The sequence below is a fragment of the Aspergillus pseudoviridinutans genome, assembly GCF_018340605.1.
Source record: "Aspergillus pseudoviridinutans IFM 55266 DNA, scaffold_1, whole genome shotgun sequence".
Taxonomy (NCBI): Eukaryota; Fungi; Ascomycota; class Eurotiomycetes; order Eurotiales; family Aspergillaceae; genus Aspergillus; species Aspergillus pseudoviridinutans.
In genome coordinates, this window is record NW_025091281.1 from 3,746,602 (window position 1) to 3,762,099 (window position 15,498).

A 15,498-nucleotide genomic window follows, 5' to 3' on the forward strand; every position below is an offset into this window, starting at 1 on the left:
CGACAAACCGCTGATATTCCACCCTTGTTGACCTTGCCCGTCTACCGAACAGAACCGTGACCGGTCCCTTTCCCGATTGCGCCAATAACGAAAGTCGAGGAGACAGTAGATCTAGGTTGAGTGACGGAAATTCGACCTCGAACCAGACCATTTCCAGCACACGCCAATCCCCAATCGTCCTATAGTAGCATCACAGACCCGTCCGCCATCATGCCATTTTTCAACCCGTTCCGGAGCCACGACAAAACCACCTTCCATGGTGTCGTCATTCCTATTAGCAGTGCCCCATCGCATGCGCGCCCAGAAAGCCCAGCACTGGAAACGAAGGGCAGTCCAAATGTGAAACCTGATGATTCCAGCCTGGACAAGGCTCCTTCTCAGGAGAATGGCTTTGCCGCTTCCGTCCACGAGCGCAGCCATCTGACTATTGAAGCTCTCCGTGCTGAGATCGAGTCTGATGTTGCTGCCTCGGGGCTTAATACCGCTTATGACCGTATGTTCTTGTTGTCCACGACTATTGAGACTTGGATGCTTCTGTTTGTCCGGTTCCTCGGTCTTTTATCTCAGACCGGGGCCACATTTTCTAATTTAGGACTGTTCGATCTAATGATGGCGTGTTCTAGGCAAATCAAAGGTCATTAACCGAGCAATTCAGGATATCGGCATGGGTCGTTATCAATGGGAATTGTTCTGTCTTTGTGGGTTCGGTTGGTTGGCAGACAAGTAAGTTCGACGCTCTCGCTTTTAATATGACCATTCGTCGCTAATTGGTCTCGCAGCCTTTGGCTACAGGTAAGAACATTGTCAATGCCGGTGTTTTAAATCCCAGACACTGATCAGATTAGGGAGTTGCCCTTACATTAACACCGGTCGCCTCTGAATTTGGCATTTCTTCCACTCACGTTCGTTTCACAACCACTGCCTTGTTCGTAGGGCTTTGCCTGGGTGCGTCTTTCTGGGGTATTGCATCAGATATCATCGGACGTCGACCAGCCTTCAACCTGACCCTCTTTATTTGTGGTGCTTTTGGTTTGGCTGCCGGCGGTAGTCCCACATGGATTGGGTATGTTCATTCGTTATTTTCTGTCCGCAGTCGGGGATCGGAGCTCGCGGCTGATATAACCTCGAATCTAGTGTCTGTGCTTTGTTCGCCTGCCTGGGCCTCGGTGTCGGCGGTAATCTGCCTGTTGATGGAGCTCTTTTCTTGGAATTCCTGCCTTTTGCTTCCGGAAATCTCTTGACCATGCTGAGTGTATGGTGGCCTGTTGGTCAGCTTATCGCTAGGTTGGTGTTGACCCGAACCGTCGAGTTCTATAAACTTAACAGATCAGCTAACAACCCTCTAGTCTTATCGCCTGGGGCTTCATCCCGACTTATAGCTGTGCGGATAACCTGCCCTCCTGCAACAAAGTCGGCGACGGAGTCGCCTGCTGCGGCAAAGACAACAATATGGGCTGGAGATACTTCGTGCTCACCATGGGCGCCCTGACCATTGTCATGTTTATCTGCCGCTTCTTCCTGTTCCATCTCTACGAGTCCCCCAAGTTCTTGCTCGCCCGTGGTCGCCAGGATGAAGCCGTTGCTGCAGTGCACGGGATTGCCTACAAGAACAAGACCAAGACCTGGCTCACCGTGGACATTCTCAATGAAATCGGCGGTTACCCCGAGGAGAACGTCCCGCAATCGCTCAGCAACAAGGAAATCATCGAGAGATACCTGTCCAAGTTCTCTCTGCAGCGCGTCCGCCCCCTGTTCGCGACTAAGAAGCTCGGTTTCACCAGTAGGGCCCCCATTTCCTCTCTGAGTCTACATAGAACCTTAGCTAACGTGACTCCCAACAGCGGTCATCCTCTGGTTCTGCTGGACCACTATCGGAATGGGCTACCCGCTCTTCAACGCCTTCCTGCCCCAATACATCAAGAACGCCGGCGGCTCCACCGAGGCCTCCACCTACATCACCTACCGCAACTACGCCATCACCTCCATCGTCGGCGTCCCGGGCTCCGTCCTGGCCTGCTACACCGTCGACATCAAGTACGTCGGCCGCAAGGGCACAATGGTCATCTCGACCCTTATCACCGGCATCCTCCTCTTCTGCTTCACCGCCTCCACCAACTCCAACGTCCAGCTCGTCTGCACCTGCCTCGAGGCCTTCTTCCAGAACATCATGTACGGCGTCCTCTACGCCTACACCCCGGAGGTCTTCCCCGCCCCCAGCCGCGGAACCGGAACGGGTATCTCGAGTTGTCTGAACCGCATTGCGGGGCTCTGTGCGCCCCTCGTCGCCATCTACGGCGGGAGCTCGAACCCCAACTCCCCCATCTACGCCGCTGGTGGCCTGATCCTCGCGTCCTTTGTCGCCATGTGCTGTCTTCCTATCGAGACGATGGGGAAGCAATCGCTATAAAGCAGTTTCTTTCTCTCTTCTCTTCTCCGTTGCGGTTGTGATATCCTAACCAGAACATGGGCTTGAAAATTCCGACATACTGGAAGCATGAAAGAAAAAGAAAGCAAAAAGGAGAAAAAAGAAAAAGACTACAACCGCTGGGGTTTCTCCAGACGGAGTATTCAATACTCCCATGATGATGCCATGCTTGATGAGGTGGGCTTGGACATGTATACCCTGCTGTTTTGTTTATTCCGACGAGTTTCCTTCCCCGTGGGTATAAGTGCCTCGTCTCTCTGTATTTAGCGGAGATGTGTTCAGTGTAGATATCACCAAGTGATAAATATGAATAAAAAATATGGATAGTTTCATGACTGTGCTGGCCGTCAGATGAACGTCGTAATCGCCATTATTCCCTCTGCGTATATGATATATCTATATGGCTCTTTACATTCTACTTGTGTACACTTGCGTAGAACGGGCAGCTACAAAGTAATCAAGAAGCACGCAAGCCCATATCCACCGGTCGAGATAGGGGAGTATCGATGGTGTAGGGAAAAGGATCGCAATAAATCGGGATCAACGCAGTTGGCCATGAGATATTTGTTATCATAATCCCATGATTCTCCTATGCATGAGTGAGAAAGAAAGGAAAAAAGGTAAAAAAGGGAAAAAGGAAAAAAAGGGAAAAAGGAAAAAAAGGGAAAAAGGAAAAAAAAAAAAAAAGCAATGAACAGCCAGCCAGCGGACGGTACATGTATGCTTCCAGTCCAACGCAAACAGAACGGAGAGATGACTATCATAAATCCATAACAGATGCAAAGCCATGACCCTGGCGCAAGCCATAAGCCAGAGCGATATGTAAACTATGTGGAACCCATTACTCCCATCGTAACGGCGAGAAAGCATTAGACAGGATTCAGTTGAAGTGAAAAAAAAAAGGGAAGAAGCAGAAAGCAACCGTGGGACGGCTTAGACGACAGCCTGATCCTGTTGCCGTCTGCCTCTCTTTTCTAAGAGAGTCGCATTGCTGAGGCTCAGCTCGAACGGTTGCCGCGAGTTCAGGCCGATACTCTGCTTTGCGGCTGCCGCAACGTTCGCGCTATGTGTGCCATAACCCTGCTGCTGTCGAGACTGAGGCGGCTGTCTAGCTTGAGCAGCGTGACTGGGGGCTCCTCCCAAGTTCGTTGACCGTAATTTGGCTTCCATAGCTGCAACATCTCCCGCGTGCTGAGAGGCTTTGGGAATCTTCGCCGGAGGGTATGCGTCATTCTGGACGCGTTGTAATGTGATGTCATCCTCTTCGTCGTCGTAGTCCTCGTTCAGGGGGTTAAGAGCCGACTGGAACCCGGTGGTCGGATTGGCACCCCGATATCCTTGCCGGAAATTCTTGCGCCGTTTACCTTCCTCTTCCTGCCGATGTACCGCGTAACCGACATCGAACACCTCACGCAGGTTGATCGCACCAGGGGACCGGAAATCTATGGGACGATCTAAACCTGCGGAAGCGGGACCCAGTAGCCGGGCACTTACAGGCGCGTAAGGTGCCTGATCGGCTGCTTGCGCATCCAGGGGTTGTTGCTTGACTTGACGACTAGCGAGTGGTGTGGCAAGCGGGGGCGCATCATCGGCTGCTTCGGTCGCTTCATCTGTCTGACGGATCCACGGATGAGCGAGGAACTCCTTGATACTATACCGCTTCTCGGGGTCGACGGTCAGAAGGTGCGAGATGAGATCCTGAGCCGATTTGGAGATGTCATCCCACCATGGCGACAAGAAGGTGTACTGGCCCCGCGCAACCTTCTCGGTGAGAACCTGGATGCTTTCGTCATAGAACGGAGGAAAACCACACAGAAGGGTGTAGAGCACACAGCCAAGGGCCCACATGTCGACGCTCTTGGAATACCGTTCGTCCTTGACGATCTCCGGCGCCGTGTAGCCGACGGTGCCACAGGGGGTCATAGTCTGACTATCCCAGATGACTTTGGACAACCCAAAGTCGGCAATTTTGATAGTGCCTATCCCACCGGCTCCAACGCCGGGAATGAATTCGCCTTCATCCACCTTCTCCTCATCTCCGGGCTGGACAGGCCTTGGGTTCTTACTCGGCACGAAGGGTATGGGGTAGAACAGGAGGTTTTCGGGCTTGATATCACTAGAGAAAAGACAGGATCAGTTACTTGCTGTGACAAAAGAAAGATCACAATTTGATGAAACGTACCGGTGAACAACACCCGAAGTCTCATGAAGGTACTCGATAGCTTTGGCGACCTGGACGATAACGTGACGGCTGAGGTCTTCACTGAAATAGGTCAAGCGCACAATCTGATGGAACAGTTCGCCCCCTGGACACAGTTCCAGAACGATATAATAGTACTGGCGCGACTCGGAGAATTCGATCAGTTTGACAATATTCGGATGATCGAGTTGTCGCATGATCTGGACCTCCTTCAAAATGTTCGCGCGCTGCAGCAGAAATTAGCATATCTCGCTACCAATCGTTCCGAGGTTGGGAGATCAAAGGAAGGAAGGTGTAAAGGGAAGAGGCCATGGTAAGGAAAAGGAAAGGTGCCGGGAGTAGGATTTGAGAAAGGGGATAGGAATTTGATGTGTGGATTGCGCACCTCCGCGGCTTTTGGCTTCTTCCTGAAATCTGGATGAAGATGGGCGTCATGCTAAAAGAAGAAGAGAGATTGGCGAGATGTCTTTTGAATAGAGCGATGAAATAGCGCAAAGCGCAAACGCAAGAAACAAGAAATAACAGAAAAGCTAGAAAAGCAAGCACACGCTAGAACAAAGGAAAAGATTCAGGGCCGATTCCCTACCTGATGGCTGTTCATTTCGAACTTCCGCACCACTTTGATGGCCACCTCATCATGCTCGCCCGTGGTATCCTTTGCACGGTAAACGTTGCTAAAGGCACCGTCGCCCATCTTCTCCAGTAAGATATATCGCTCGAGGCCAGGGTATTTAGGCATTTTTGACCTGCTACTCCGTTCCTCTGCGACAATCTGTTCAATCTCGGCAGTTCTGGCTTGCTTGTTTTCGGGAGACTTCTGAGGTTGCGACTGCGGGGGTTCTGTTTGTTGCTGATGAGTGTGCGCATGGCCCAATTTGCTATCGATGGCATCGAGATTTCCAGCAGCAGGAGGATATGAGCCCTGTGGTTGACGTTGTTGTTCTGCGTGAACAGGGGAAACGTCGGTGGTGGGTTCGGCGTGGGGAGTGACAATGCGAGCCTGCTTGCCATGACGTATGAAATTTTTGAGATTTTGAATGGTACTCATGGTGGCGGCTGGGAGTTTGTAGAGTACAACAATGGGCGAAAGGTAAGGGATAAGAAGGGGAGGAAGAGAGGAGAAGGGAGAGAGAGGAAATGGGAAGAGGAAGAGGAAAAGCTAAGGAAAAAGATGAGAGTTAGATAGGATAGGGTAAGGTGGGAGCAGCCGATGACGATGATGATGATGATGCTGATAAATAGTTCGTTTTTCTCTCTTGGTCTCTGGTTAGTGTTTACCCCGCCACAATGGGAATTTTTTTCGAGTCGGATAGATTCGAGGAAGTGGATCGATGAAACACCACCAGGGATACTGATTGAAGATTAAAGAAGACTCGATAGTCGAGAACGAAGTAGTAGAACCCCCCGAGAGAAGTGATTTGTTGAGAGAGTAAGACTTGAAATGTCAAAAATATGGGAGTGGGAAAGGGGAGAAAAGGCAAAGTTTGGGACGGTGACGCTAGGTAACAATCCTTTGAATGTGAATTTACCCAGAGACTACCTTTGCCATCACTCTAGTTTTCTCTCTCTGGATATATAATAAGGCAGTTACCCTGTGGCTAACTAGTGGGTAGTTATCTAGAGATCATTATGTGACATAGAGGCGGGGTGTTGAAGGGAACTTGACAGTATCACCGTATGAAGTCAGTGGATCCTGGGGGATTCTTGGGAACTTGGGAACTTGGGAACTTGGGAATTGGGAATTGGGAATTTGGGCATTGCATTTGGGGATCGGAAAATCATCGTCATCATTACTCCTCGCATGCATTGTATTGATTGCTCTGTGTCTGTCTTTGGCTCTGCAGAGCCAAAGAAGAGGCGTCGTATGACGTCGAGGGATCTTCGGACCCGATGTCATGGCTTCACTACTACTATCACTAGCAGTAGGTAGCATCCATGATCCATGAGCATGTTACTGCAGCTGGAGAATTCTGGATGTAATCAGGGTTATCGCCAATAGATGTCTTCTATCCATTACATATCGATCTATCTATCCGAAGCTTTCTCTCAGAGCCGCCATTTGTTGCTTCAACAAACCAGAAAGTTAAAGAAACATTGACAGTTAGGTTCAAGAGGCTGAAACTCTTGATTCACTCTTGCTTTAGGTAGTTTAGGACTGTTCTACCTCTCTAGTACCTAGCCTAGATGTTATAGTTGTTATGAAACAGTAGCAGTGGAGTTCTCATCGTCATTAATCGTCATTGCCACAATGTCTCTTTTATTTCTTCAGACAGCGCTACAAGGGACATACAAAAGTCTGGTACATGAAGCACTTTCCAAGAAGTGGCCTTGGGGTTCTCAAAGGATACCATGGATTGCATCCGGTTTCATGGGCTTCAAACTTGGCTTCTTTTGCCTTCGTTATTTGCTTGTTTGCCCCATTAGGTCCTTGTTTTGGACTGCAACTCTGCAAGGCTGCAACAAGTTGTAGTCTGGTAGCACTGGAGCAGAAGAGGACAAAACTACACAATCCCGTCATTATGAAAGAAATAATCCTTTAACAACATAGATGATATTTTTGCTCATCAAGAGGAGAATTATCCCTCAGAGGCTTCAAATATCTTTTGTCTGAGAAAAGAGGCTCACACTTGAGTGATACGTTATATTATTGATACCCTGCATTGTGGTACAGGATATGTTTCAGGCATCAATTTGTGGATATGGCGTAGATAGTACCTCTCCTAGTATTATCACCTTTTCAAAGCACTTTGAGTATCACCATGGTTATGAATTCACAGAATAATAGAATAAAGAACAGATTTCGTGACAAAAGAAGAGCCCAGACGATGCACATTCATTGGAGGCACTGAAAAGGAAGACCATTGGCCCAATACTCTAGAGAGGTACTAGGTAGCATCCTTAGTGGGAATCCCCTCTTTTCTCCTCTATCTGTCTACCTGGTATCTTTGTTAGTTTCGATAGAAACCCAAATCTTCACACCTGGGCCCAAAATCCCAAAAATTTGCATTATCTGAGGAAGTCAGGAGTACGTTGAGCGCATCTAACTGGGCCACATTCATGCCAGTCAAACCCACATTCTAGCTCCGCAACGTGGAATGAGTCTATCTATCTACCTTATCCTCGAGCCCACTCTGTTGCCTTGTATCTGCATCACTCGGGATCTTCCACGTCTCCCCTCATGTCTGTCGCCCTTGCCTGACACTTGCTGATTCCTAGCCGTATCAAAGTAGATGCACTGTCATCGTATCTTATTTTTATCCCCATCTTATTATTCGCTGACCCCTGATTTCTAACCTTGATTGCTTGGTGTGTTGGGTTTGGCTCATCGGCTGTTGTTTCGCTACAACCGCGGGCCAACATTGCTTGGACGGTTACGCCTGCGTGTCTGATCCCTTGCAGCCTCTTCGTTTCGTGGCGCGTCCGGCCATTTTTCTCTTCGCTTTTACTGAGCATATTGGTTTGTTCGCCTGGCGACAAAAACCAAAAAAATAAAAAGCAAATAAAGGGCAAACTAATCAGCCAGTTATCTCCTTCACCTGCCGGGGCTAGACAATTCCACTGATACTGTCCCTTCTCTCTCGCCTCTCTTCGCTATGTGGCTTCCGTTCATCGCCTCCATCTGACTATCCAGTGATATGTCCTTGGTAAATCATCACTCACAGTGAATCTGTCGACCTACGGTGACAATATCGGTTCAGCTCGTCGTGGCAATTGGCGGTGAATTCGAGGTTCAAGATGCCTGGCGTTGAAACCACTGGTGCCTCTGTGGAGTCCCCAGAATCGGTTCCCGAACGGTCTCTCTTCAGATCTTGCAAGTCCCTGCCTCGGAGAGTTGAAGTGCCCTCGGATCCTGATCTCGCGCACTCAGCCTCTTCAAACAATGGCGACCATACTTCCGGAGCAGTTCCGATCGCAACCGCCCCGGCTCTTCCTTTAACTMCACCCAGCGCTGGCCACGAAGAAGCATCGTCGAATGACGCGTCAGGCATGTCAGGCATGCAAAAAACTGCCTCTTCGCATTCTGTCAACTATATCCGTGGTGCGATGACGCCGACCAAACCGTCCCATCCCCCCACTCCGGAGACAACGCCCCCTCGCACAACTTCATCGACATATCGACCAAGTCTCAGTCAGTTTGGGCACACGTCAGCGTCCTCTAGAGCCGAGTCTTTTCAAACTGCCCGCGAGATGATTTCGGATGGCGAAACAGTGACGCCGCATCGTTCGACCCCGTCATTGCAACATCAGAAAAAGCGCAAACCCTATAAGCAGAGATCGTCTCAGAGCGCGAGTCCACGTGGTTCCAGTGATGCCAGTTTTGGAGATGATAGGTCCCAGTCCGACGAGACGCTGAGGCCCACCAGAGTTGACTCGTATGATGGTTGCGACGAGGAACGAGCGGCGTCCTCTGACCGTCGTCCAAGAATCAGAACAGAGATATCCCGTGACAGATCTGTTTTGGACGGGAACGATGAGGATCTCCCTCCAATACGTGGAAGGAAGCTGCGTGACCGGCTTAAAGATGCTCAAAATAGCATGGCAAGCCCTTCCCTGGAACAATTTCGCGAGGAGATAGGGTGGCCCCCCGCTGAAGAGGATTTCCGGCGATATTCCGGTGTGTCGACATCGTCGACAATTGAAGCTATGATCATTGACGCTCCGCGACCGGCCAACCGAACACTGCGGCATACGGAAAAGAGGCAGTCTCTACGCTCCGTCAGCTCGCCCTCGACCAAGTCGGAACGTACATCGCTTGTTTCCAATCCGGGCTCTCAGCACCGCCTAGTCCACAAAGCTGCTCGGATCACAGAACAAGTGCGCAAGAGCATTGCTTCTGAAATCTCTGCTCCAGTCAGTGCCACACCGGGCGGTCCTCCTAGACCTATTGAGGTTGTCCCTGTAGTCGTGATTCCTGAGCGACGCTCTTCTCTTCATTCGTCTCAATCTGTCAGCAGGAATCCATCCAAGGCTGGTTCCCGGCGATCCAGTCAGCGACCTGAGTCTTCACGGAAGAGTAGACCGCCATCTCTCGACCTTACCCGTCAGAAGAAGCGGACATTTTCCGACTCAATCGCTACTGCTACCCCAGCGTCAGATCTCAGAGGTCGCAACATCGGTCGGCCGGTGATTCCGCCCCGCAGTTCATCGTTGTCGGCGCCCACAAGTAGAGGCAGCTCACGGCGTCCGTCCTTCGCCTCCGAGAGCCATCAAAATCAGGACATTCTCAAGGATCGTGAGATGGATAAGGCCCCTATTGAACGGCCCGAACCAAAGCTTGACAACCTTACCATGAGTGCCGGCCACTGGGATGTCACTGATGCTCCGAAGACACAATCCATCTGGATCGGCGTTGAAGACATGACCCACCTACGCCCGCCTTCCATTCTCTTCACGCCAGCCTCAGTCGCGTCATCGTCGCCAGGGTTGATTGAAATCAAGGAGGCGAGGACAGTTACTTTCTTTCCTCACAATAATGAATCTCTCCTACTTGTCGACCAGCCTGTGCGATCTGCACTCGAACCCCGGGCGCCTCAGCCGGATGATTGTCAGCGACGGAGGGATCCACGAACGCCTGAAAACCTTCTGCCTCAGGATTCCAGCCATGTCGATTCACCTTTGAGGAACCCTCGTCCGCCACCGAAACCTCCGGTCCATAACGTCATCCCGCCGACTCCTGAAGATGAAGCTGACCGGCAGCTGAGGGTGACGGATGATGTCGTCGACTTGAATGGGAACCATCCACGGCGATTTGGCTCACTCCGACGCAGACGGGTGGTTCGCCCTCGATCGGATTCGTTTGATCGTTTCGTCCGATCGCTGTCCATAACCTCAGCGAAAAATCGCAAAGCTGGCAGAGATATCGACAGCCGGCTTCATCCATTCTGGCACCCACGTCGGTTCTGGGACGACTCGCCGGAGTCGGAAGAACCTCCTCAGCAAGCCGCTGGTATGGAGTCCGATCAAATCATTAGCAACTCGTTGGGAATGCCTCAGCCACGGGTTGTGTTCGACGGGCCTTCCCTCGCTCGTCGCAGCCCGTTGCAGGGCACGAATCGCCGCCGCCATCTCAAAAGGAGCAGCGCACTGGTAGGTGCCACCATGTTTAGCCCCGAAGCGCTTCGCTCCCAGACCTCTCTCCATCAGCGTAGCATACTCTCCTTGTCATGGTGGAGGCTACGCCTTCGACTGGGCCCCGTGCGCAACCTCCGCAGACGCCTGAGGCGGGCGCTTCAGCAGCGCGAAGAAGCAAAGCGCGAGGCACGAAGAGAAAAGCTGAAGCAGAAAATCGGCGAGGCTGTGCTGGTGGGCTCTAGCAGGCAGGCTCGCGACCTTCTTCACCGCCCCTGACGCTATGTTATGAAATGAATTGCCACGATTTCTTTTTCTCCGATAGATTCTTATGGCATGCCCTCTTATGATATGTATGATGCCCATGATTTGCCAGTTTGCATACTTTTTCCATGCCTTTTTGCTGCTGCAGTGTTATGACCACTTTGCATGACATTTACGACTTGACGATATGACGACGAGAACGAGCCAACATGAGATTTATCTAGGGTTTGCGTGCATTTGCTTCTTGTTCTTTTGAGTTCATTGATATAGCCATATGTGTACTGGATGTACTACTATGCGATAAACAAATTCAATCCAATCGCTCAACCAAGCACAATCTACGATGGTTTTTGTATCATCTCCTCTGCCTCCCTATTCCCCCCATTCTCCCTCGCACCGCCATMTGCCCAAACTCCGCCTCTCGCTCCCTCCGCCGCCTCCTCTCTTCCTCCCCTTCCTCCCGCTCAGCACCTGGCCCCGTCGACGTATCCCTCCCCGCGGCCTTCATCCGCTCCCACACGCTGGGATCAAGAAACGGCTGCGGTGGCTGCGACAGATCCACTTCGACTGTATGCGCTTTGGACCGGTCGTCTGTAGTTCCTGTGGCTGTAGCTGTAGCTGTAGCTGTAGCTGTAGATGTCGAAGACAATGAAGCTTTGATGGTGACGCTGGCGGGATGGACGCTGGGGTTTATTGTTTGGGGCACGGGGCTGGGCTTCGTGAGGGGTCGTTTGGAGGCGATGAGAAGGGAGGAAGCGGGGCGGTGGGCTTGGTAGGCGGGCGTCCTTGTCCTTGTTGTTGTTCTGCTTTCGGCGCTGGGTTGGGACATTGTCTACCTCTGTAACCCCTCTAAACTGTATTCGATCAATCTGTATTTGATGGGTTGTTTGATACCTACGAGGTGATCAACGGCGAGGGAGGTGAATGTAGATTCAGATGACATAATCAGTCAGGTGTCTATTAACTATCTCATCATTGGTGGATAGAATACTGATAAGCAAGCAACCCGCTCATATCCGTTGCAGTCGTTAAATCGCAGTGAATCACAAGCATGAAAAGTATGGCTTGGCGTAGCATAGCAAGACAAATAGGACAAACATAAAAGCAACCCGACTCCTTTGCTCCGGACCAAAATGAGAGGCGTCAACGTGGTATATGTATGATACAACTCGACATGTTCGCGTGAGATACTGATGAATACGACGCGGTCAGGTACTTCAGGCGATAGTTTGTGGCTCCATCCCTGACACTGCCGAGTAGGAGTATGGGAGATCGACGAGGCCGTCCAGTAGCCAGTTCAAAGGATCAAAGACCTCATAGTTGGGCTCGAGGAATCCGCTGGGTAGATTGGTCACTCCGCTGGCGGGCGGAACTCCCAGGCTGCCTTGTGCGAGCATGGGAGCGGGCGCGAGACTTGGGTCTCCGGGGAGGCCGGGCGTGGAGGACGAGGTGCGCCCTGCCGGCCCTGCGGTTGACGACGCCGAAGATTCAGCGTTCGAGTCGGGATTTGTTGGGTTTTTGAGGTAAGCTGGGGAAAGGAAGAGAGCATTAGTTCGGGGTTCATAATACTGCAAAAACTGTCGAGCATACCTTCGATATTCCGGCCTTTGGTCTGTGCGTCTTCTCGCCATCGCCAGACAGAATCAAACAAAAGTGACATGCTCATGCGGCACCGGACCTTGAGCATCAAGGTATCGTCCACCTCGGCATTAGTAGCGGATGCTTTCTGTTGCTGGGTACTGCCCATTCGCCACATTTGGGCCAAGACTTCCGCCAACCGTTCGGGGAGGTCGTTGCTGGACACCGACACGCCCCGAATCGCCCAGATGGTTCTGTTGAAAAGACTCTTGGTGTAGTCCATATCTATGTGCGCCGCAAAGAAACTCTTGCAGAGCTTGAGTAGTGTGCAGGCTCCAGCAACCATCATTTGGTACACGTAGTACGGCGTGTAGGATAGGACTGGGCCAACGTCCGTCTCCAGAGTCATAGCAGACTCGAGGAAGGACGTGGTTGCGACATAGAGAGACAGAAGACGTTCTCGATAGTCTTTGGCTCTAGGATCGTCAAAGAATGCTGACAGGTGAAGATGCAGATTGGCAGCACGCAGAAAGAGGTCGGTTATAGCTGATCTATATTAGTGACGCTTCACATGTCGGCACAGGCTGGGAGCGCTTACCGTCAGTCTTCGACTTGAGTTGGTCCTCGAGTTCATCAAAATCCCGCGACAGAAAAGATATCAGCGTGGATCTCTCTTGGTCACTGCATAGGCCAACAGGGTCCCGCCGGTTGGTGTAGAGCGTCCTCGTGACCTTGTCACAGAAGATTTCAACATCGAGCCTGCGTCTGATATCCTCGGGCAACTTGAAGTTCGGATCCACCGACCCGCTCGCTGATAGTGTCCAGTCGTACAGAGTAGATGGTGGCTGACCGTATCCCGTGGCAACCCTAGAGCTCGTCAGCGCCGAGGTCAAGGAGAGTAAAAAGATATGAACATACCGCTGCGCGACAACATTACAAATGGCCCAGGTCCTCACCTTATCCCTGAGTTCCTCCTCGATGAGTTCTACTCGGAACTTGCTAAAGTCCTGAGTATGAGACGGTCGGTGCAAGCCAAGTTGCATGGCAACTTGCATCATCATACCGCATAACATAAAGGTAGGATCCGTCGAGGTACTGCTGGTAGGGAACGGCCATGAACAGAGCAGACAAAGCGCCTTGACAACGTGGTAGCTCTGGGGTATATCCGCCAACGTACTCCATACCAATCGTGTGACTGGGCCAGCCAGCGAGTTGAGCAGATGGGTATCTGTCTGGTACCGCCGAGCGCCAACGCTGATGATAGTCCAGAACAGTAATGGTGATACGCGGTAGTAATCGTCTGGCGAACGTTGTCGGTCAAGGAACGGTAGAAAGGGATGATAGAACATGAAAAACCTGTCTTGGTAAGAACGATGCAAGGAACTCAGTGTTTGGGACAAGCGGAACTTACAGGTCAAATAGCTCGGTCACTTTCTCCGGCACGACCACCACGTCTTCAATACGCTTGAACAGATTCCCATTCCTCATGTAGTTCGAGCCATCGAAGCCGGAGCGCAAGTCAAGTAGAGATGCAACAGCCTCATGAGAGCCCATATATTGATCGGATGATATGGCTGAAGGCGTATGATATACACCCGCAGGGCTGACATGACTCGACTCTTGCTTTGGAGTAACGTGTGAGGACTGAAGAGAAGGCGCATGTTGCTGGTGCTGAGGGGTCATGGCAGCAGGGTTGGCCTGCACGCTGGCAATCTGCTTTCGCAACTCGAGAATCTCCCGTTCCATCTCAGCATTCCGACTCCTCTTTCCAACGCGTTTGAAATTGGACTCGATCTTGCACTCGAGCTTCAAGCGACGGCATCGCGAACAGTCAGTCCATGGGTCTTGAACTACATCGCATCGAAGCTATCGAACAAATCTCCTGGTCAGTACAGACTACATGGGGATTGAACAGCGCCCGCGCCAGCAAGCAACAATCTCACCTTTTGTTGTCGACATTCGTTGCACGCTCGCTTCACAGGCTGCCTCTTCCTCTCCTCCCGCTGATCATTGTCCTCGATATCATCCACACTGCCAGGGGAGCTTTCCAGCCCCGCCATGGCGACGGTGCGCTTTTTGACTTGTCCCAAACCATCGGGACCGACAGCGGGAGAAGCAGATGAATGGCCGGTACCTCCCATTACGGGGCCGGCAGCAGCAGAAGCATTATTAGTATTCCGTGCACTCGGCTCCAGAATGTCCCCTTGCACACCCCCGCCTCCGATTCCGCTCGACGATCCTCCGATTGACGCCAGGCTGGGAGCGTTGGCGATTACTGGACACGCGGCGGCCGATAAAGCTTGGGCGTGGAAAAAATACTTCCCCGGACTGGCTGTCACGCGCAAATTTTTGTTGACCAGGAAGAAGGACCCAGCACCAGGAATAAATGCAAGAAAAATTGATATAAACGAGGTCTTTCCCTGAAGAAGATTATTTCGACCAGAAAATCCAAGTACCCAGCCAGTTGACCCTCGTGCCACAAGACAGACCCCTCAGCAGTGGATGAGTAACAAGCGGGGGGGAGATGAGAGGCTGTCCGATCTCGCACTCGCTCACGTGTTGGACCCACGTGACTAATGCCTATCTACAACTGCTGTGTACGTTCGTACATGTCTACAGCAACTGCGTATCTAACCTCCTATGGGTCTAGGATGCTTCTAACGTCGAATTAATTGTATTGAGCAATGTGCCTTTGATGTCTTCTGTAGCAATTGGTATAGTTCGTTGTGAAACCTATCATAGCCACCAGGTGACGAGTATATTCAGAGTGTCGACTGGGGAGTTTAGTCGCCGCCTGAGGGTGCTAAGGCATCTACCACAGAGATGGACTCCTCTTACCATGATACCATCTTGCTTAACAGCAGTAAACAAAGGGACCAGCTTCAAGTGCCAATCTGCCACGTATCTACGCAGTTCTTACTAGTAACCGAGATTAATCGCGGCTATGCAAAGACCCCATCCC

General features: G+C 51.3%; 4 protein-coding genes across 4 annotated transcripts; 2 read left to right on the top strand and 2 right to left on the bottom strand.

The window, feature by feature from the left end:
- Nucleotides 1-210: 210 nt before the first annotated feature.
- Nucleotides 211-2,407, top strand: Asppvi_001293 (putative sugar transporter; the record flags this gene model as incomplete). Its single annotated transcript, XM_043297590.1, has 7 exons — nucleotides 211-493; nucleotides 624-723; nucleotides 780-792; nucleotides 846-1,063; nucleotides 1,135-1,284; nucleotides 1,347-1,780; nucleotides 1,842-2,407. The coding sequence occupies 7 exons, from the start codon at nucleotides 211-213 to the stop codon at nucleotides 2,405-2,407; spliced, it is 1,764 nt and encodes a 587-aa protein (XP_043153525.1).
- A 951-nt stretch (nucleotides 2,408-3,358) lies between these two features.
- Asppvi_001294 (serine/threonine-protein kinase) lies at nucleotides 3,359-5,673 on the bottom strand (the record flags this gene model as incomplete). The annotated part of the gene is made up of 3 exons (XM_043297591.1): nucleotides 3,359-4,541; nucleotides 4,608-4,852; nucleotides 5,212-5,673. 3 exons carry the CDS (start codon nucleotides 5,671-5,673, stop codon nucleotides 3,359-3,361), a joined length of 1,890 nt encoding a protein of 629 aa, XP_043153526.1.
- A 2,687-nt stretch (nucleotides 5,674-8,360) lies between these two features.
- Nucleotides 8,361-10,973, top strand: Asppvi_001295 (uncharacterized protein; the record flags this gene model as incomplete). Its single annotated transcript, XM_043297592.1, has 1 exon — nucleotides 8,361-10,973. The coding sequence occupies one exon, from the start codon at nucleotides 8,361-8,363 to the stop codon at nucleotides 10,971-10,973; it is 2,613 nt and encodes an 870-aa protein (XP_043153527.1).
- Nucleotides 10,974-12,175: 1,202 nt separating this feature from the next.
- Asppvi_001296 (putative C6 transcription factor (Leu3)) lies at nucleotides 12,176-14,677 on the bottom strand (the record flags this gene model as incomplete). Its single annotated transcript, XM_043297593.1, has 6 exons — nucleotides 12,176-12,486; nucleotides 12,549-13,082; nucleotides 13,135-13,403; nucleotides 13,455-13,892; nucleotides 13,948-14,402; nucleotides 14,480-14,677. The coding sequence occupies 6 exons, from the start codon at nucleotides 14,675-14,677 to the stop codon at nucleotides 12,176-12,178; spliced, it is 2,205 nt and encodes a 734-aa protein (XP_043153528.1).
- Nucleotides 14,678-15,498: the final 821 nt, after the last annotated feature.